Genomic DNA, 21,522 nt, shown 5'->3' on the forward strand with positions numbered 1-21,522 from the left:
GTCATGCTCCCTCATTTCTGGATAAGCTCAAGTCATGGCTTATTATTCCTCTTCTAAATACTATTCAATCTTTGACAATTTCAATATCTATATAGATGATCTTTCCCAAACCCTGGCTTCTCAGTCCCTAAGAATTCTTTCCTCCAATGATCGTGCCTCCCACTCTATTACAGCCATTCATTTCATACCCTAGTATAGACCTTGTCGTTACTAATAATAACAAAATCCTCCATAATATCAGTGTCAGTCATTCCACTCACTCTCTTACAACCACCTCTTAACTTTTTAGCTTTACTTCTCCCTACCCTAACCTGGCATGCTTTCAACCCATCTGGAACCTTCAACCAATTCTCTCAACTTCTCACTACCCCCTCATTCCCTTATGGGCTTCACTCCCCTCTTTATCACATTTGAATCACATAACCAATTGTCATCATTCCCTCTCATACACCTTTGATTCTCTCTCTCTTTTCCTACTTCCTTGGCAAAAATCACAACCCTGACTACATGTAACTGTGCATCTATTCTATGTCTTCATGCATGTACCTAAACAGAGTTAAAAGAAAAACACACAACGATGATGACTTGTCCTAATTTCATGACCATGAATTTCAAATAGCCCTTTAATGTAGGCTGGCTGTCAATCTTATTTCCCCCATCCATACCACCTATCTTTATACCACCTCCCCCTCCCTCCCTCTCTGAATAAGATTTCATTCTCATTCTCAGTGATGACCTCGCCTCCCACATTACAGATAAAACTGATAAAGTAGGAAAGAACTTTTTAGACCCTCATCGCACTGCCAACAGCCACACGTACTCTCCCTTCCCATCTGTTATCATGGTTAAATTATTCATAATTCTATTGTGTATAACTCTCATTTCTCACTGACACCCACATCATGAATTCTCCCCTCTCCTGAACATCATAAATTATCTGCTGGAGATGTGCTATTTTGAAAAAAAACAAAATGCTCTCTTGACTACTTCGTCTTCAGCCCAGGCCTTATTTCTTCACTAACCTGCACAGCAAGACTGCTTTTAAAAAGTCATCAGTAGGGGCACCTGGGTGGCTCAGTGGGTTAAAGCCTCTGCCTTTGGCTCAAGTCATGATCCCAGGGTCCTGGGATTGAGCCCCGCATCGGGCTCTCTGCTCAGCAGGGAGCCTGTTTCCTCCTCTCTCTCTCTCTCTCTGCCTGCCTCTCTGCCTACTTATAATCTCTGTCTGTCAAATAAATAAATAAAATCTTTAAAAAAAAGTCATCAATAGTCACAATATCTAATTCATGTCCCTCTATTTTCCCTTAAACCAATTTTATTTATTTATTTTAAAAGATTTTATTTATTTTACTTGACAGAGAGAGACACAGCGAGAGAGGGAACACAAGCAAGGGGAGAGGGAGAGGGAGAAGCAGGCTTCCCACTGAGCAGGAAGCCTGATGTTGGGCTTGATGTGGGGTTCAATTCCAGGACCCTGGGATCAGGACCTGAGCTGAAGGCAGATGTAATGACCAGGTGCCACTAAACTCACTTTAATCAGGGTTTCATCCCCACCACTTCACCAAAAACTGTTCTTATCAAAATCATTGATTGCCACTTTACTAAAAGCAATGGCCAACTCTTAGCTCTCATCTTACATGAGTTTCAGCAACATTTAACCTATATAATCACCCCACTCTTCTTTTTAAAATATTTTTATTTATTTGACATAGAAAGAGTAGGCAGAGAGGCAGGCAGAGAGAGAGGGGCAAGCAGGGTCCCTGCTGAGGAGAAAGCCTGATGTGGGGCTCAATGCCAGGACCCTGAGATCATGACCTGAGCTGGAGGTAGAGGCTTAACCCACTGAGCCACCCAGGTGCCCCCACTCCTCTCTTCTTGATAAACTTTCTTTACTTCCAAAACATGTAATTTCTAGTTTCTTTACATCCTTGACAGTCATTCTTTCTTGGTCTTCATTCTCTCTTACCTTTACTGTTAGAGTCACCCAAATTCTAGCCTTTCATCCTCTCCCCTTCTCCATCTTTACTTCTTCCTTCAGTCATCTCTTTTCATCATAAGACTTTATAGACCATTTATATATCAACAAAAGTTGATTTTGTATCTCCTTCCCAGATCAATCTCTCAAACTCCAGATATGCTTATTCCACTGACCCATATGATCTCATTAGTTCTCAATATTACCATGTCTACAATTGGTCTTCTCATCTTTGCCCTCCTTCCTCCCTAAAATCCACTTAATCTACTTAACCTGCAGCCTTCTCCATCTCAGTTGATACCAATCTAATTTATTCAGGCCAAACACTTTACAGTCCTCTTTAGCTCCCTTTTCTCTCTTACACCACATCTGATCCACTGTGAAATCCTGATGGTCCAACTTTAAAATACTTCCAGAATCCAAATTCTTAATACCATTTCTGCCACACCTAGTTAGAGATACCACTTTCCCTTTTACCAGACTGTTATGATGGTCTCTTACCTGACCTTTCTCCTTTCACCCTCTCCATCTATGATGTATTTTCACATAGCTGCAACTGTGGGCCTCTTAAAATATGTCACATCAGGGCACCCGGGTGGCTCAGTCAGTTAAGCATCCTGCTCTTGATTTTGACTCAGGTTATGATCTCAGGGTCCTAGCATCAAGCCCTGCATCAAGCTCTGCACTCAGTGGGGAATCCGCTTGAGAATTCTCTCCCCTTCTCTGCCCCTCCCCCCCCACCCTCACACATTCTCATGCTCTCTTTTTCTCTCTCCTGAATAAATAAGTAAATTTAGAAAAAAAAGTAAGAGCATGGGATTCTTCTGCTCAAAAACCTATAAGAACTCCCATTTTGCAAAGAGCTCTAAGTCCTTATAGTGGCCTACAAGGCCCTGTTCTCTCTGGCCTATCTAAGCTGGTGTTTCCCCTCATTCTAGGTTCAGGGGTCTCTGTGCTGTTCCTCAAACTGCCAGACTTATCCCTATCTCACCCACTGATGTATCCTAAATACTTGAAGAGTACCTGGTAACCTAATAGGCTTTCAATAAACATTTGTTGATAGAAAGTCAGGGAGAACAATTATAAAACAATTGTAATGTGTCAATGATATCCCAATAAAGCTGGAAAAATGTACAATAAAACTACTGTAATAGTCTGATAAATAAGTAATGGAGACTCAGTTCAATAATACCCTACAAATATTTATTGAAAGGACAAAGATATATAATCCAAAATCTCTGCCCTTGAATACCTTATAGTGGAGACATAGACAGGTAATTTCAAAATGTTAAAAGATAATGGAACAAAGTCAGGACATCCTAAAGATTACAGCATGAACAAAGGTTGGGACATGTGGAATAGCATCATGTGATGGAGAGCTGAAAGAAAGTCAGTCTGATTTGATATGATGGTCTGGTTGATATGACTACTTGGTGAGACTACAGTCCCCAGTTATACAATGAACACTAGTCTAGGTGTTGTTGTGAAGGTGTTTTCTAGACATAATTAAAGTACATAACTAGTTTCTTTAAGTAAGAGAGATTATCTTAAATAATCTGGGTAGGACTGATTCAACCAATTGAAAGGTCTCAAAAGCAGAACTGAGGCTTCTCTGAAGAAATTCCTCCTACAGACAGAAGCTTCAGCTGTGCCCAAAAGTTCCAGCATGCCATTCATAAGGGCCTGCTCTACGGATTTCAGACTTGCCTACATAGCCTTCCTAACTATGGAAGCCAATGTCTTATAATAAAAATCTCTAAATATCCATCTTCTACTGGTTCTTCTTTTTTGGTTGAACTGGGACTGATACACTAGAATATAAAGCTTAAGGCAGAAGACGGCAAAACTAAAGGATGAGATGTAGTAGAGCTAGAACAACAAAGGCATTTGTTTTTAACATGCGCAGAGCTTTGAACTTTACCTCAAAATCAGTAGGATCAGCAAGGTGAATGACACGATCACGGGCTAAGATAAATCATTCTGGATTTGATATAAAGGATATACTGGGACAGGAAGCAAGGGAAAGAGAGGGATGCTGGTGGTGGGAAACCATGCAAGTCACCTGCGAGAAACGTAAGAGGAGAACCAAGAAAGAAGGTCATCATGGAAACCAGGGACCAGTGTTGGGAAGAAGTGGTGATCCACCCTGATCTGGTACATCAGAAGAGTCTGCCACTCAGCATTCTGTGATAAAAGAAGGTTACAAAGGACCACAAGACAGCTGTGCTAGAGTGGAGAATCCAGAAACTAGATTATATTAGGTTCAAGAGTGGCTGGGAAGTGAGAGAAAAGAGAAAACAGGAGTAGATTATTCTTTTACAGAAGAAAACATGGCAGAAGAGAGAAAAGATCAGTTTCAAATGAAAATGATTAGAAGGAGAGAAACTTTTAAGTTTTCTTAAGTCAAAAGCAAGGGAGGGAGAAAAGACAGGAATGAGGGTACACATTCTCCTGAGTGAGGCTCGAGAGAGAAGGTGTGGCCAAGACCACAGGTGAAGGCTTGGTCAAGAACAGTGGGGGACCTTCACTTTTTGAAAACTGGAGGAAAGAGAAGAAGAATGAAAGTAAGCAGAGAAAAATTTGGAGATGGAGGGTAAGGAATCTGCAGTAATTCATGCCCAGTGGCCCTGGGGTAGCTCAGTGAGGTTAGGAAACAAGGTTATCAGTTGAGAGAGAGATGGTGTGATAGATCTAGAGATGGAGGTTTGGCTTTAGTTGGGGCTGGGTAGCCACCAGCCAGTACATAAATCAGAGGAATCAGGATCAGGTGACAGTTGTACTAAAGGACTTCTGAACTGCCTCACAGTTCAGTGTTTCTATGAATCAGATGGGCAGAAATGTTGCCTTATTCACTGATGTTTTCTCAACACCTAAAACAATGCCTGGCATATATAGAAGGCACTCAAAAAATTTGCTGAATGAGTGAAAGCTTAGATGAGCTTCTCATACAAACAAGCAAATAAAACCTTTTAGTTGAGATTACCTATTTTAATATAGACTCATTTAATATTTTTAAGAAATCACAGATGTTTTCCAGAGCCTTGAAACTCAATATAACTCCAGTCTTCTGTCCTAATCTCCAGAAAATATAGCCAAGGAAAGTCAGGTAATGTAGGCTTTGAAGTGGGCATTTTTAGCTTGAATTTTTCCCTGGACTATCTTAGTGCAAATTATCAAGAAAATGGCCAAATTTCTATTTTACTGTATTATACAGTAACCTTTTCTCAACTGAGTAAGAGTTTACTCACTCACATTTTCATTTAGATTCCACTACCATTGTAGGTAGAATGTAGCCTTAAACTTTTTCTGACATACTGAGCTCTTCCTCTTCTTATTGGTCTTGGAGATATTTACCACTGACCAAAGGGGAAAGAGGGGGGTAAAAAACAAGACTCTAAAAGACATGTTTAAAAAAATAAACATAAAAAAATAAAAAGTAAGTTTAACTGGAATAAAAATATAATGCTGACAGTACTAGGTTGCTACTAAAATGGGTCTCTGTTGAATATTTGCCATGCATTACCTGGGTGGAAGACTTTGGTTTTCCCATTAGTGACTCCAGAAGAGCTTGCCTCCATTTTTATTGACCTCCTGCCTGGTGGAAGTGAGGAATGCCTGACCACAGGCAGGCGACGTGATCCTGGGCGTCTTGCCACACTTCGCCGTTGATGGATTTGCAAATGCTTTTCAGCCCCATGAATAGATAAACTTAAACCTGGAATGAGAAATAGCACCATTATTATCTAAAAAGTCAGTTCTGAATGGTTAAAATATCAAATTATTTTCTGACTTAAAATACAGTTTAAGTAACAATGGTTCAAATTCTTAAGGGATGTTAATGACACTGGAATTCTGATACTAATTGACTTTCACATTGGATTATTCACTGAACATTATTTCATTCAAAAGTGGACATCCTCAGTTATCATCACAAGAGTTTCATGAAAGGAGATCAATGAAGTCAAATATTAAAATTCTTACCAAAATCCTGGGAAAATTTGCACTTACTTAGATTAGGAATTTCTACTAGGGTATCTGGAGTTTCAATAAAAATTGAGCATTTTTTTTCCTTTCTTAAAAATATTTTAATTCCAGTAGAGTTAATATACAGTGTTATATTAGTTTCAGGTGTACAATATAGTGATTCAACAATTCCACACGTTACCCAGTGCTCAATACAACAAATGCTCTCCTTAATCCCCAGTTTCACCCATCCCCCATGCACCTCCCCTCTGCTAACTATCTGTTCTCTTTAGTTAAGAGTCTGTTTCTCGGTTTGTCTCTCTTTTTTTTTTTTTTTTACTCATTTGTTTCTTAAATTCTATATGAGTGAAATCACATGGTATTTTACTTCCTCTGACTTATTTCTTTTAGCATTATACTCTATCTCCACCCATGTTGCTACAGAAGGCAAGATTTCATATTTTTCATATTTTTATGGCTGAATAATATTCATATACACACACACACATACCACATTTTCTTTATCCATTCATCAACTGATGGACACTAGGGCTTCTTCCATAACTTGGCTATTGTTAATAATGATGCAATTAACATAGGGATGCATGAATCCCTTTGAATTAGTGTTTTTGTTGTTGTTGTTTTAGAGGTAAATACCCAGAAGTGTGATTACTGGATCATAGGATAGTTCTCTTTTAACTTTTTGAGAAACCCTCATACTGTTTTCCACAGTGGCTACATCAGTTTGCATTCTCACTAACAGTGCAAAAGGGTTCCCCTTTCTCTACATCCCCACCAAAACTTGTTTCTTGTATTGATTTAAGCCATTCTGACAAGTGTGAGGTCATATTTCATTATAGTTTTGATTTGCATTTCCTTGGTGATGAGTGACATTGAGCATCTTTTCTTGTGCCTATTTCTTTGGAGAAATGCCTATTCATGCCTCCTGCCCATTTTAATTGAATTATTTGTGGGTTTTTTGGTGTTGAGTTTTTAAGTATATTTTGGATGGTAGCCCCTTATCAGATATATCATTTTCAAATATTTTCTCACATTCAGTAGGCTACCTTTTCGTTTTATTGATTGTTTCCTTTGCTGTGAGGAAATATTTTATTTTGATGTAGTGCCAATAGTTTATATTTGTTTTTATTTATATAATGCCCTTCTTTTAAGTTTTTACAGACTTCATTTTAAAGTCTATTTTGTTTGATTTAAGTATAGCTATTATAAAGCTATTCCAGCTTTCTTTTGACACGCATCTGCATGGTAAATGTTTCTCCATCCCCTCAATTTAAAGATGTTATTTTATTTATTTATTTGACAGAGAGAAAGAGATCACAAGTAGGCAGAGCAGCAGGTAGAGATAGAGGGGGAAGCAGGCTCCCTACTGAGCAGAGAGCCTGATGCAGGGCTCAATCCCAGGACCCTGAGATCATGACCTGAGCTGAAGGCAGAGGCTTAACCCACTGAGCCACCCTGGTGCCCCTCCATCCCTCAATTTAAATCTGCAGATATTTTTAGGTCTGAAATGAGTCTTTTGTAGGAAGCATGTAGATGGGTCTTGTATTTTTTAATCTACTGTCACCCTATGACTTTTGATTAGAGCATTTGGTCCATTTACATTCAAGGTAATTATTGATAGGTATGTGTTCATTGCCATTTTGTTACTTTTTTTGGTAGTTTTTCTCAGATCCTTCTCTTTCTTTCATGGCTTGCTACTTTTCTTTAGTGATATGCTTGGATTCCTTTCTCTTTATTCTTTACATATCAGTAGGCTTTTATTTGTGGTTACCATTAGATTTGTAGATAACACCTTCTGCATATGGCAGTCTATATTAAGTTGATGGTCACTTAAGTTCAAACCCATTCTTTATTCCTCTCCATGTTTTATTTACATGATGTTATGTTTTACATCCTTTTACTTTATGGATCCCTTGATTTTTTTTTTTTTACAGAAATACTTATTTTTATTGCTTTTATGCTTCCTACTTTTCACACTCTGATTTATGGTCTTTCCTTTCCACTCAAAGAGTTCCTTTTATTATTATTTTTTTAAGATTTCATTTTGAGAGCAAAAGGAGAGCACAAGTAGGGGGAGCAGCAGGCAGAGGGAGAGGGAGAAATAGGCTCCCTACTGAGCAGGGAGCCAAATGTGGGGCTCCATCCCAGAACTCCAGGATAATGACCAGAGCTGAAGGCAGACACTTAAACAACCTAAGCACCCAGGTGCCCTCTCTTTATTATTTCTTATAGGGCTACTTTAGTGGTCATGAACACCTTTAGTTTTTGTCTGTGAAACTCTCTTTTTCCTTCTATTCTGAATGATAGCCTTGCTGCATAGAGTATTCTTGGTTATAGATTTTTCTCTCTCAGTACTTTGAATATATCGTGCTACCCACTTCTGGCTTGGAAAGTCTCTGCTGAAAAATCCACAGATAGCCTTATGGAGATGCCCTTGTATGTTACTGACTTCTTTTACCTTGTTGCTCTTAAAAATTTTTATCATTGCTTTCTACCATTTTGATTCCTATGTATCTTGGTGTGGACCACCTTTGGTTGATTTTATTGGTGGATCTCTGTGCCTCCTGGATCTGGATATGTTTCCTTTCCCAGATTAGGGAAGTTTTTAGCAATGATTTCTTCAAATAAATTTTCTGCCCCCTTTTCTCTCTCTATAGGATCCCTATAATTCAGTGTTATGCTTGATGGAACTATGCTGAATTCCCTAAGTCTATTCTCATTTTGCATAATTTTTCTCTCAGTTTTTCAGCCTTATTACTTTCCATTACTCTTTCTTCTAGTTCATTGATTCATTCCCCTGCTTCCTCCAGCTTATTTTTTCCATCAAGTTTATTTTTAATTTCACTTATTGTGTTCTACATTTCTGATTGGTTCTTTTTTATGTTTTCTACCTCTTTGTTAAGGCCCTCACTGATATTCTCCACTCTTCTTAAGTCCAGTGAGTATCATTTATGATCATCATTTTAAATTCTCTTTCGGGCATGTTACTTATATCTGTTTCTGTTAGGTCTCTTGCTCTGATTTTGTCCTGTTCTTTCATTTGTGATACATTCCTCTGTCTCCTCATTTTTGTCTAGTTCTCTGTGTCTGTTTCTGTGTGTTTGGGAAGTCAGCTACATCTCTTGCTCTTGAAAGTAGTGGGCCAGCTGTGCATTTTTAACTAGGTAATGCTGGTCCTCCTCCACAAGGAATACATAGCCTTAGCAGAGACCTGGGTTAGCCTGGTCATGCCACAAACCACCCACAGGTGAGAGATGCATTCTTAACAAGGTGCCCACATCTTCCACAGGTTGGCTGGGAGATACAGTGTTGGTGAGGTCTCTATGGTTCTTCTCAGGGAAGGGATCAACAGCACCAGGACTGAGGTAGGACTTGCAGGAAGCTGTATAAGCAAGTTAGGTAGGGTGTGCTGGTGCCCAGCTGGTTCCCAAATGTGGCTGTGTGTTTGTGATGAGGCATAGAAGAGGAAAATGACACGTGCCAGCTCCTTTGTTCCTGGAAAATCTCTCAGAGAACTTTGAGATTTGTAACTAACTTTCCTTCCTTTAAGCTCCAGGTATGTTTCTAACTGCTTCTTCCAACAGCATTTTCAGAGGCTGTTTGCTCTGCTGTCTTTAAGGATAGGGGCTCAGCTTCCTATTGCCCCTGGGACACTGAGAGCTTCAGCCAGCTAATTTTTAAAGTTCCAAACTTTAAGTCCTGCTGATTGTAAGTACTCATGAAATTCAGTACCTGATTCTCAGAGCCAAATGCTATGGGGATTCCTCTTCCACATATAGGCTCCCCAGTGTGCTAATCTGTTTCTCACCCTTCTCTGTACCTGTGGCTAACCTCCCTCAAGAAGTTAAATTCATGGGGTTTAGGTTCCTACCAAGTCCTTTCCTCTCCTACCCTCTCCGTGTGGCCTCTTCTCTACATTTAGTTGTGGAGTTTGGCCAGTCTTTGGTTCCTTTTCTGGGTTGTTTGTTCTGAAGTGAGTAGTATCTAGTTGTGTCTGTGAGATGAGGTGAACTTAAGGTCTTTAGCCAACTTTCCTAGGAGTCCCCTGGCAACTTCTATATTTTTTTTGCAACTTTTAATTTAAAAAAAATAAGCAACTTTTCCATAGGACTCATGTATAGACCAGAGTTGAAGACTGAACTCAGATTTGTACCTCTGATAATATTAGAATTATGTGCCTTTTTCGAGCTATTTTATCCAGGAAATTTTCAAACATTCCAAAGGCAAAAAGATTAGTATAATAAATTCCATGCACCCATCACTTAACTTCAAAAAATATCCAGATTTTTCCATAAAGATGGAGAGAAAAAAGATTTTTCTAATCTTGTTTCAACATATTCCACTCCCTCTCTTGTTGATATGCTTTTTAGGTGCTAAAGTAGTTTAAAGCAAACTCTAGAGATTATGTCAATCTGATCAAAAACAATATTGACTGTATTGACTTGTGTTGTTTATATCAATATGGACTACACCTACTGACACATATGAACCATATAACAAATTGAAGATATTTTAAAATAATAATTTATTAATACTAAAAGATTTTTTTTAAAAGTACACTCATTGATCATCATTAAAAGTTGCTAAAATACCAACTTATTACTCAGAAAATTGATACAAGGAAAGAAGCAAATATTTATTCCTGATTTTCCTTTACTAACCATATTTGAAGGTAACCAAATAGTTGATAAAGTTTTCACTACATATTTCCATCTAATAAATTACTGATGAAAAAGAAAATTGGAAAATAATTTTAGAAGCCTCAGTGCAATATGAAGGATAAATGTTGTCTAAAGAAGAACTGAGAGGACAGAACTAGAATTCAGACTCATGGAAAACTGAATCCAGATCTTTAAAAAAAAGCCACAGAAATGTGTTAGCCTTATTTAATGCCAACAAGCCAGGGGAATGGAACATGGTCAGGAATTATGCTATCTGAGGGAGAAAAGTTGAGCTTCACCCAACTGCAGAATTTTTTTAAAGATTTTATTTAGGGGTGTTAAAGCCTCTGCCTTCGGCTTTTAACCCACTTTAAAGTGGGTTAAAGCCTCTGCCTTCGGCTCAGGTCATGATCCCAGGGTCCTGGGATCAAGCCCCACATCCAGCTCACTGCTCAGCGGGGAGCCTGCTTCCTCCTCTCTCTTTGCCTGCCTCTCTGCCTGCTTGTGATCTCTGTCTGTCAAATAAATAAATAAAATCTTTTAAAAAAAAGATTTTATTTATTTATTTGACAGACAGAGATCACAAGCAGGCAGAGAGGCAGACAGAGAGAGAGAGAGAGAGGAAGAGAAGCAGGCTTCCCTCTGAGCAGAGAACCCGATGCAGGGCTCGATCCCAGGACCCTGGGATCATGACCTGAGCCAAAGGCACAGGCTTTATTTAACCCACTGAGCCACCCAGGTGCCCCCAGAATTTTTTTTTAATTTTTATTTATTTTTTTTTCAGCGTAACAGTATTTATTGTTTTTGCACAACACCCAGTGCTCCACGCAATACGTGCCCTCCCTGTTACCCACCACCTGGTTCCCCCAACCTCCCACCCCCTGCCCCTTCAAAACCCTCAGGTTCTTTTTCAGAGTCCATAGTCTCTCATGGTTCACTTCCCCTTCCAATTTCCCTCAACTTCCTTCTCCTCTCCATCTCCCAATGTCCTCCATGTCATTTGTTATGCTTCACAAATTTAAGAAGAGGAATTATCTTATAATTTGAAGGTAGAAATTTAGAGTAGGAAGTTACTTTAGTGGTTGCGTAACTAATCTGATGCCTTATATTGATGAGAAAACCGAGCCTGGCAAAGAAAAACAATCAGTCTACTTATCAGTATTGGAAGGCCACAGTAAGAAGTCTATTAAAAACCCAGAAATGGGACCCTAGGTGGCTCAGTTGGTTAAGTGTCTGCCTTCAGCCCAGGTCATGATCCCAGGGTCCTGGGATCAAGTCCCATATTGGGCTCCTTGCTCAGCAGGAAGCCTGCCTCTCCCTCTGCCTGCTGTTTCCTCTGCTTGAGCCCTCTCTGTCTCTGGCAAATAAATAAAATCTTTAAAAAAAAAAATAGAAATGGGGGAAATAAAAGCGAAATGATGTGAAGTGGGCCAAATTGTAAATTCTAATAAATATTAAGAAAGGATGATTCAAATCAGAATAAAGTTTGGTCAGCCAAGCATAACAACAACAATAACAACAACAATAAAGCTCATAATAAACAAACATGAGTAGTGCCCATCCAGACAACAGCCTAAAGGTTCAGGTATACCAAGAGCCAGACATTCCTGAGACACAATTTTACTTTCCTTTATTCACTTAACTGCCCTTGCTCTAACAGCAGTCACCAGACAATCTTCAGATTAGGATTTGGTTTCCATTGCAGGGAGAGAGTAATCATACTAATGTTCCCATGGACCCAGTGACCGAGGTTCTCAGTGTGGGCTAACAAACTGGCACCCTGAATTTCCTTCTACACTTATATCTCCTCATGATTGCTTAGAATGGATCAGCCCACGGATCTGGTTTCTAAGCCCACAATGCTATGAGCCCGAGACTTATTCTTGGGAAATTCACCCAGGTAAGGCCAACCATGCTGGGTAACCCCTGGGAGACCACTGGTAGCCTTTCCCTCACAATGCATGCCCCACTCTGATGCTCAGATGCCTAGGCAATTGTGTCTTTTACTCCTAGGAGTTTGTGAGCAGAACTAACATAACAGCATCGAGCTGATTTTCTTCCACTCTGTCATACTCCCTACCATGGCTATATGTTCCATACTTCCAGAGAGATGCAAAATGAATTATCTGTAGACCCACAAGACTCCAGAATAATGTAGACAATTTTCAGGTGACAAATGAAAGGGCTAGGAGATGCTTTAAATCAACATCAGACAGTACATGCAGTCTGAGTCTGCTACCATGAAACAGACCACTCTTGAAAAAACATTTCTCCTTGTCCCTTTTGTAGAGGATTATTGGGGTAAAAGAACCAGAACTCAGTGTGGCACTTCTAGATCTTATAAAACTCCTTTCAAGGAAGTATAAAATGTTATAAATGATAATAAAAATAACACTGTGGAAATAAATGGCATAAGTACTTGGAATGTTGAATTCCATATTAAAATATATAAAATATAGATCATGGGGGGAAATGTCAAAAAAATTCATGAATATTGCCATGAGAGGATGGATATGGGGAAGATGGTATGATATAAGGGAATTCATGAGGAATCCTTACTGCCTCAGCAAATTCATATGGTCCTCCAAAAATTAAGATTTCTCAGAGGTATAGATAAAGGACCTGGTCCACCAGAGCTCCCTTTATACAATGGCTAAGTCCATGGGGGACAGAGATATGTAAACAAATAGCACATAAGACATCAAATATACTCCAGATATGAAAAGTTAACATTTACTGAAGACTCAGCAGTTACATCTTCAGAAATGAATTATCAGTCAATAAATTAAATGGCCCAATTAATTCTTAATTACTTTGGGAAAAAATGTTGATGCTAGTCATCTATTAAATGTCAGGCACTATGCTAAATATTGATCATTACACCATTAATGCCTCACCCCTACCCTACAAGACAGAGGAGTCATATCCTCCCTTTACAGATAGGAAACTTGAGGCTCAAGAGACAAAGTTACTTGTCCAATGTCACACAAGTGAGTAACTGAAATTTTAACCCTCATCTTTTCCACTGTAGCATGCAACCTGATGAATTTAATTAATTATATACCAATACATAGGCTTTTTTGTGTGTGTGGGTTTCTGTTTTTGGTTTTTAGAGAGGGAGGGGGAGGGGCTGAAGGAAGGGAGAGGAACAGAGTCTTATGCAGCCTGAGCCAAAATCAAGAATTGGATGCTTAATTTACTGAGCTACTCAGGTGCCCCTAAATAGGCTGCTTTAAGTATATAGTGGTTCTAAATAATTTAACAAGGCAGCGTTAGAAGGTAGGGTATGCTGACACGACTTGGACACAAACTCTTATGAAATCATCTCTTCTCTCTCTTTTCCATCCATTTTGAAATGTCTTCCTGGTTTTCAACTGGCTATCAAATACCTTAGTAAGAGTCAGTACTCTTCTACTCTCATTCACCTGCCAGCACATGGCTGTCCTATTTCTCCACCTAGCTCGAGAGTCTCTAAGAGCAAGGATCTTATTGTGTACTTCTCAGAGTCCTTCCTCAGCTCTGAAGAAAGTACACTCCATACAGAGATGTGGGATGACAATTTGCCTTCAGTTCCTTCTCCTTCTGCACGTTGCATTCTACATGGTGCAAAGACTCCTTGAGAATAGGCAGAGCAGAGTTAAGAGCCAGTCAAGGAAATGACAGAGTATGTTGACCTGTGCAACAAATTTTAAATTTCATGTTTCCTGTTTCATTATATATTCATCATCTTTCCTAGACACCTTAAGGCCTGAAACTTGGCAGCTTTCCTCAGCTTTAGCAGACAGCTTCTTCCCCAATGCAGCTGAGAAGATGGAGCCCAGGCAATGTCAAGTTTATAATCTTACCTTTCTACCTCAAAATACCTTTCAAAAAAAGTACCTTTTTTTCTTAAGACCTATCATCTACCTTACCTGATAAAAGATATGCAGGCAGAGCCTTGAGAAACACATACCTTTAGGGATGAAGAGGGCAAGCATAGTTGGTGTTAAAATGTGAGTGCTGGAATCAGGGTTTCTGGGTTTGATTCTTGGCCATACCATTTTCTACCTATTTTCCTTACTACAAGTTATTTAGTCCTTTGTGCCTCAGTTTAATCACCTGTGATATGGGGATAATAACAGTTTCTACCTCACAGAGTCATGAAAATGAGTTAATACCTACAGAGTGCTTAGGGCAGTGCCCAGCATACAGCAAGTATTCAGTGCAAGACAAAGGTCATCATTGCCTCTATCATATCAATGACTTGCCTGCACTTTCCTCTCTCACTCCTTAGACCCTACAATTTAACACCATCGCTTCTGCTCATCTGTTTTTAAATTTTTCCATTAGTTTCCATGACACTCATGCTTGTCACCACTTCCTCTCCTAACTGGAAACTCTCTAACTTGTTCCCAATGGTGGGGGTGTTAATTTCCTTGGGCTACCATAACTTATTACCACATCTTTGGTGGCTTGAAACAACAAAAATATATTATTTCTCAGTTCTGGAGGCTAGAAATCTGAAGTCAAGGAGGACTGTGATCCCTCCAGAAGCTCCGAAGGTGACCTTTTCTCCTTGCTTCTCTCAGCCTCTCATGGGTTCTGGCATTCCTTGGTATTTCTTGCCTTGTGACCACATCACTCCAGTACCTGTCTCCATGGTCTCATCACCTCCTATCTCCCTCTGCCTTTCTCTTATAAGGACATGCATGATGGCATTAGAGGCCACCTGTAAGACAGGATAATCTCTTCATCTTAAGGTCCGTAATCCATCTATAAACTCTTTCCAAATAAGGTCACCTCCACAAGCTCTGCATATTAGAACATGGATGTATGTTTGGGGACTATTATCAGTCTACCACAGGGGGTTGTTTCCCAAGGTTTTGACTTTGCTCTTCTCTTTCTCTCTATCCTCTCCCCAAGCAATCTTCCAGATTCCATGTCTCCAGCTGTTGTCTTCATGTGGTCATCTCCCAAAGTCACTCTTGCTCTGTCTCCCAAATTTCAAGCCCATATTTCTTACTTGGGCTGCCTTCCCCTGAGAAATTCAATGAGTCCACAGAAATACAATAAATGTTTAATATTTTGATAAGAGAAAACAAGCTCAGATTTCTTTTAAGTACCTCATAGTTCCTTAAAATCTTATCTAAAATGTGAATATTTTTCTCAATAAAATAAAATTCTTTGGTGCTCCTTCTTTCTGGCGCACTTCCAAGGTTCACTAGCTCTGGCTGCATTGCGCAGTAGAAGTACACCCATGTAAAAGCGATTTGCTTTCATCTAAATGTCACTCCTGTGATTCAGAAGAGCTCTGTGCCATGGGAACATCTGCAGTTCTGTCGATGTTTTACAACTTGCAGCCAGAGCATCTCTGTGTTGCATCACTCTCCTTGTCATTTCTTAGATAAATTACTTTTCAAACCACTGAAAACCTGTTTTGAATGTCACTACCATAAGCAAAACATAAAACTCACCTATTCCTGATTAAGAAAAAAAGTAATTTGTGCAAGGGGATATTTATTCCTAGTTTTCTCTTTTTTTCTCAGATTTAACTACAAAGTAGAGAACGAATCCAGCACTTCCTCTTACCAAAACAGTTATGAGAACAGAAATGAAAATTCTCCTGGCTGCTTCTCAGGCTTAGAACTGCTTTCCCAAACTTCTGGAGCTTTTCTAATATCCTCTTTTTTGGGTTCAAAATACATTTTACAAAATATTTATAAAATAGGCTGATACCTTCCCATATCCTAGGGAGGAAGAAAATTCAAACACATAGATTGCACATAGCCAAGGATGTACCCCAATTATTCTTAGCTTAGGTCAAATCCCATCACAGGGGGCAGAATTTGTGCAACCTCAGTCAGATGAGCTCAGGTGGACCCACAGCAAACATTTTGAGGAGCTTTGAGCATCAGAAATGGTGGGCAACTGAATGTGGGTGCATTCTAGGGAGCAGTCACAGATGCTGATAGGTAACCCATATGAGACCTCTCTGGAGGCCTGAAGGTGGAGGACTGTTTAGTCTTAGTAGACCTGATGAGATGATTTGCTACAATCCAACCTTCCTCTATCATACCAGGTTCTTGGGTGTGTCATGTCACCTGTTTGGTCTCCCTGCCTTGTAGCAGGCTATTTGATGGATTGGAATCAACGTGTTGCACAAATCTAGCAGCACCAACACATCAAAACATATCAAAACTGCCAAGACGCTGTTATTTGTAATTTTTTGTGACAGTTTTCTATCTAAAACCACATGAACCTGGCATTCAAGCACTTTGGAAAAAGACCAAAATACTAAAGATTAGATATAATATTACCCAGATTTAACTTTTAGCTCAATGTCTACATAAAGAATTTATAGAACCAGAAAGGACAGGAGACTATAAGAATGTATAACCAGCATTACTAAATTCAAATAAAGTGCTGGAGATAAATTACCAGGTTTCTCTCCCTCAAACCCACTTAAAGATTCTAGATAACCTTTTTTGTAATTTCTTTCTTTCCTGTGCCTGGGTCTGATTTAGAGCCCCCCCCCTCCCCCCAACTACAGAATTCTACCAGAAGCACTTCATTTCAGGAAACCACAGTGACACAGTGAATGACTGTCCTCAGTTCATACCTTCTCTCTGTCATGTGGTCCATCAGTCCTTCCCAGTAGGGAGAGAAAGTATGTTCCCTGCTCTGTTAATTTTGGACTTGGTCATCATGACTTGCTTCAGTTAATGAGATGCTACTGGACATAATGAAAGGAGAGACATGAAATGTGCTTGCATTGCTTTGCCTGAGTTACTTATTCCCTGCTCCCTCCTTACTTCAGCACTTCTGAGGATCCGCTACAAAATCTACTCCTATTGGATGGCCCCTTTAACATTGCTCTCTTTCTGCTGGGCTCTAAGATTACCCTTGCTTCTTTACAAATAGTTAAGCCCCTCTGAGACAAAGATGGTGGAGGAGTAGGGCACACTATTTCAACAGGTCCCCTGAGCTGAGCTGGATATCTACCAGACCATTCTTAACATCCACAAAATCAGCCTGTGATGCAAGAAGATATACCCGGATCTCTACAAATGGGATCCCTCACGGTTAGTCTCAAGATATAAAGTGGGGAGCTATGATTCTGCAGCCAGATATCAGAAGATAAATGAAAGGGGGAAGCAGAATCTGGGATCCTGCACCACCAGAGCCCAAAAGCCTCCTGCACTGGGAACCCAGCACAGACTTGCAGAACAGTAACCATGGGAAAAGGATTTTAGGGCAGCCTCCCAGACTGAAACCTGGAGCTGTCCGGGTGCACATGTGAACAGGGGTAACTGGCAGTTTTAGAAGCACAAAGGCCAGAGACATGCCCAGACCTGGAAGCGACAGCTGGGAATGCTGCTGTGGGGTGCACAACCCAGGACACTGTAGTTTTTAGCAGCACAGATGGAAATGGAGACAGTGTGGCCTGGAGAGCTCACTGAAGAACAGACTGTGATCTCTCTGCTCTGAGACAGGTTTAGACACAGTCACTTCTGCTCTGACTCTCAGAAGAGATGCAGAAAGCCACCAGGGAAAGACCTCAGGGAACAAAAGCCCCCCAAACTGGTTTTTACTGAGCCCATTCCCCACTCCACCCCCACAGGGTGCAGGACAACTCTGCCCAAACAGGGTTGCCTAAGTAACAGCATAGCAGGGTCCTCCCCCAGAAGGTAGGCTGGAAGAACAAGAGGCCAACAAACAGGTGCATCTTGCTTGGGTTGTGGTCAATAATTTGGACTCTGTACATTCCCTCAACCACCTCTCAACAGAATGACTAAGAGCAGGTACCCCCAACATAGGAAAGATTCAGAGACTGTGACCTCTGACACAGAACAAATGTATATGGATATAAGCAAGATGTCAGAAATAGACTTCAGGGTAACAGTTATGAAGACAATAGCTAGAATGGAGGAAACCATGAATGACAAAATGGATTCTCTAAGGGCAGAAGTGAGAGCTGATCTGAAAGAACTTAAAAATGCAATCAATGAGATCCAATCTAATCTAGATGTTCTAACAGCTAGGGTAAACAAGGCAGAAGAATTAATTAGTGATCTAGAAGAAAAACTTATAGAAAAGAAGGAACAAGAGGAGGCCTGGAACAAACAGCATAAAATCCATGAAAACAGAATTAGTGAAATAAACTATGCCATGAAACATTCCAATGTCAGAATTATTTTGATCCCTGAGACGGTGGGGAGAGAGAGAGGACTAGAAGATATATTTGAACAAATCACAGCCAAGAATGAATGAATGAAACATTCATGTCCTAGAGGCAGAGAGGACCCCTTCCAAGATCAAGGAGAACAGACCAATGCCCCAGCATGTAATAGTAAAACTCACAAATCTTAGAACCAAGGAAACCATCTTAAGGGCAGTTAGGAGGAAGAGATTCCTTACATAGAGAGGGAGGAATATCAGAATAACGTCAGACCTGTCCACAGAGACCTGGCAAGACATATTCGGGGTACTAAATGAGAAGAACATGCAGCCAAGAATTTTTTATCCGGCAAGGCTGTCATTCAGAATGGATGGAGAGATAAAAAGCTTCCAGGACCAGCAGAAACTGAAATAATATGTTACCACTAAGCTGGACCTGCAAGAAATATTAAGGGGGGTTCTCTAAAAGATAGACCCCAGAAGTGATATAGAACAGAAATTTACAGATACAAACTACAGAAACAAAGACTTCACAGGCAACATGATGATAATAAAATCATATTTTTCAATAATCATTCTTTTTTTTAAAAATTTTATTTATTTATTTGACAGAGAGAGAGATCACAAGTAGGCAGAGAGGCAGGCAGAGAGAAGGAGGAGGAAGCAGGCTCCCCGCAGAGCAGAGAGCCCGATGCGGGGCTCGATCCCAGGACCCTGAGATCATGACCTGAGCCGAAGGCAGAGGCTTAATCCACTGAGCCACCCAGGCGCCCCTTCAATAATCATTCTTAACATGAATGGCCCAAATGCTCCTATAAAATGGCAAAGGGTGGCAGATTGGATAAAATGACAGGACCCATCCTATGCTGTCTAAAAGAGACTCATTTTGAACCTAAAGATACACCCAGACTGAAAGTGAAAAGATGGAGAAGCATCTTTCATGCCAACAGATCTCAGAAGAAAGCTGGCGTAGCAATTCTCACATCAGACAAATTAGATTTTAAGCTAAAAACTGTAGTTAAAGATTAAGAATGATATAATGTCCTTCTGTAAGGGTCTATCCAACAAGAATATCTAACAATTGTAAATATATATGCCCTCAACATGGGAACAGTCAACTACATAAGCCAACTGTTAAGCAAAATATTCCACCTTGAAACAACAAAATACTCATTCTTCTCAAGCACACATGGAACCTTCTCCAGAATAGACCACATCCTGTGTCACAAATCAAGTCTCAACTGACACCAAAAGACTGAGATAATTCCTTGCATATTCTCAGGCCACAATGCTTTGAAACAGGAACTCAGTCACAAGAAAAAGTTTGGAAGAAATTCAAACACTTGTAAGCTAAAGACCATCCTGCTCAAGAATGTTTGGGTCAACCAGGAAATTAAAGAAGAACTTAAACAATTCATGGAAACCAAAGTGAACAAAAACACCAAAACGAATGGGATAAGGCAAAAGCAGTCCTAAGGGGGAAATGAATAGCCATCCAAGCCTCACACACAAAAAATAGAAAAATCCTGAATACACAAATTGTCTTTACACCTTGAAGAACTGGAGAATCAACAACAAATTAAGCCTAACCCATGCACAAGAAGGGAAATAAGATTAGAGCAGAGATCAATGAATTAGAAACCAGAAATACAGTAGAACACATCAAAGAAACTAGAAGTTGGTTCTCTGAAAGAATTAAGAAGATTGATAAACTACTGGCCAGACTTATCCAAAAAGAAAAAAGACTCAAATTAATAAAATTATGAATGAAAGGGGAGAGATCTTGACTAACACCAAGGAAACAGAAACAACTATCAGAAATTATTATCAACAGCTATATGCCAGTAAATTAAGTAACCTGAAAGAAATGGATGCATTCCTGGAAACCTATAAACTACCCAGACTGAAACAGAAAGAAACTGACAACCTGAATAGACCAATAACCAATAACAAGATTGAAGCAGTGATCAAAAACCTTTCAAAAAACAAGAGTCCAAGACCTGATGTATTCCCTGGGGAATTCTACCAAACATTCAAAGAAGAAATAACATCTATTGTCCTGAGAAACAGAAGGAAAATTTCCAGACTCATTCTATGAGGCCAGCATTACCTTCATCCCAAAATCAGGATAAGACCCCATCAAAAAGGAGAGTTTCAGACCAATATCCCTGATGAATATGGATGCCAAGATTATCAGCAAGATCCTAGCTAATAGGATCCAATAGTACTTTAAAAGGATTATCCACTACAACCAAGTGGGATTTATCCCTGGTGTGCAAGAGTGGTTCAACAGTCACAAATAAATCAATGTTATAGAACACATAAATAAGAGAGGAGAGAAGAAAACCCATAGTCTCTCAAGAAACCCATCCTCTCAATTGGTACAAAAGTATTTGACAAAATACAGCACCGTTTCCTGATTAAAACTCTTCAGACTATATGGATAGAGGGAACATTCCTCAATTTTATAAAATCTATCTATGGAAAAACGCATAGCAAACATCATTCTCCAGGGGGTAAACCTGAGAGCCTTTCCCTTAAAACTAGAAACATGACAAGAATGCCCACTCTCACCACTATTGTTCAACTATTCTCTCTCTTCACAGATGACATGATACTCTATGTGGAAAACCCAAAAGTCTCCAATGCCAAATTATTAGAACTCATACAGCAATTCAGTACTGTGGCTGGATATAAAATCAATGCATAGAAATCAGTTGCTTTCTTATACACTAATAATGAAAC

The 21,522-nt window shown here is 39.7% G+C and overlaps 1 protein-coding gene across 3 annotated transcripts in view; it reads right to left on the minus strand.

Moving 5' to 3' along the window:
* ANO4 (anoctamin 4) overlaps window positions 1-21,522 on the minus strand; it is a 384,614-nt gene that overhangs the window by 244,311 nt on the left and 118,781 nt on the right. For 2 of the 3 annotated variants that reach the window (XM_046014085.1, XM_046014083.1), the window contains exon 2: window positions 5,499-5,690. In XM_046014085.1, the coding sequence (XP_045870041.1) occupies window positions 5,499-5,553 (55 nt within the window). In that variant the 5' untranslated portion in view covers window positions 5,554-5,690. Of the gene's footprint in view, window positions 1-5,498; window positions 5,691-17,218; window positions 17,304-21,522 lie in introns of those variants that run through there. The other variant, XM_046014084.1, reaches the window with a different exon arrangement.

The sequence above is a fragment of the Meles meles genome, chromosome 7, assembly GCF_922984935.1.
Source record: "Meles meles chromosome 7, mMelMel3.1 paternal haplotype, whole genome shotgun sequence".
Lineage (NCBI taxonomy): Eukaryota > Metazoa > Chordata > Mammalia > Carnivora > Mustelidae > Meles > Meles meles.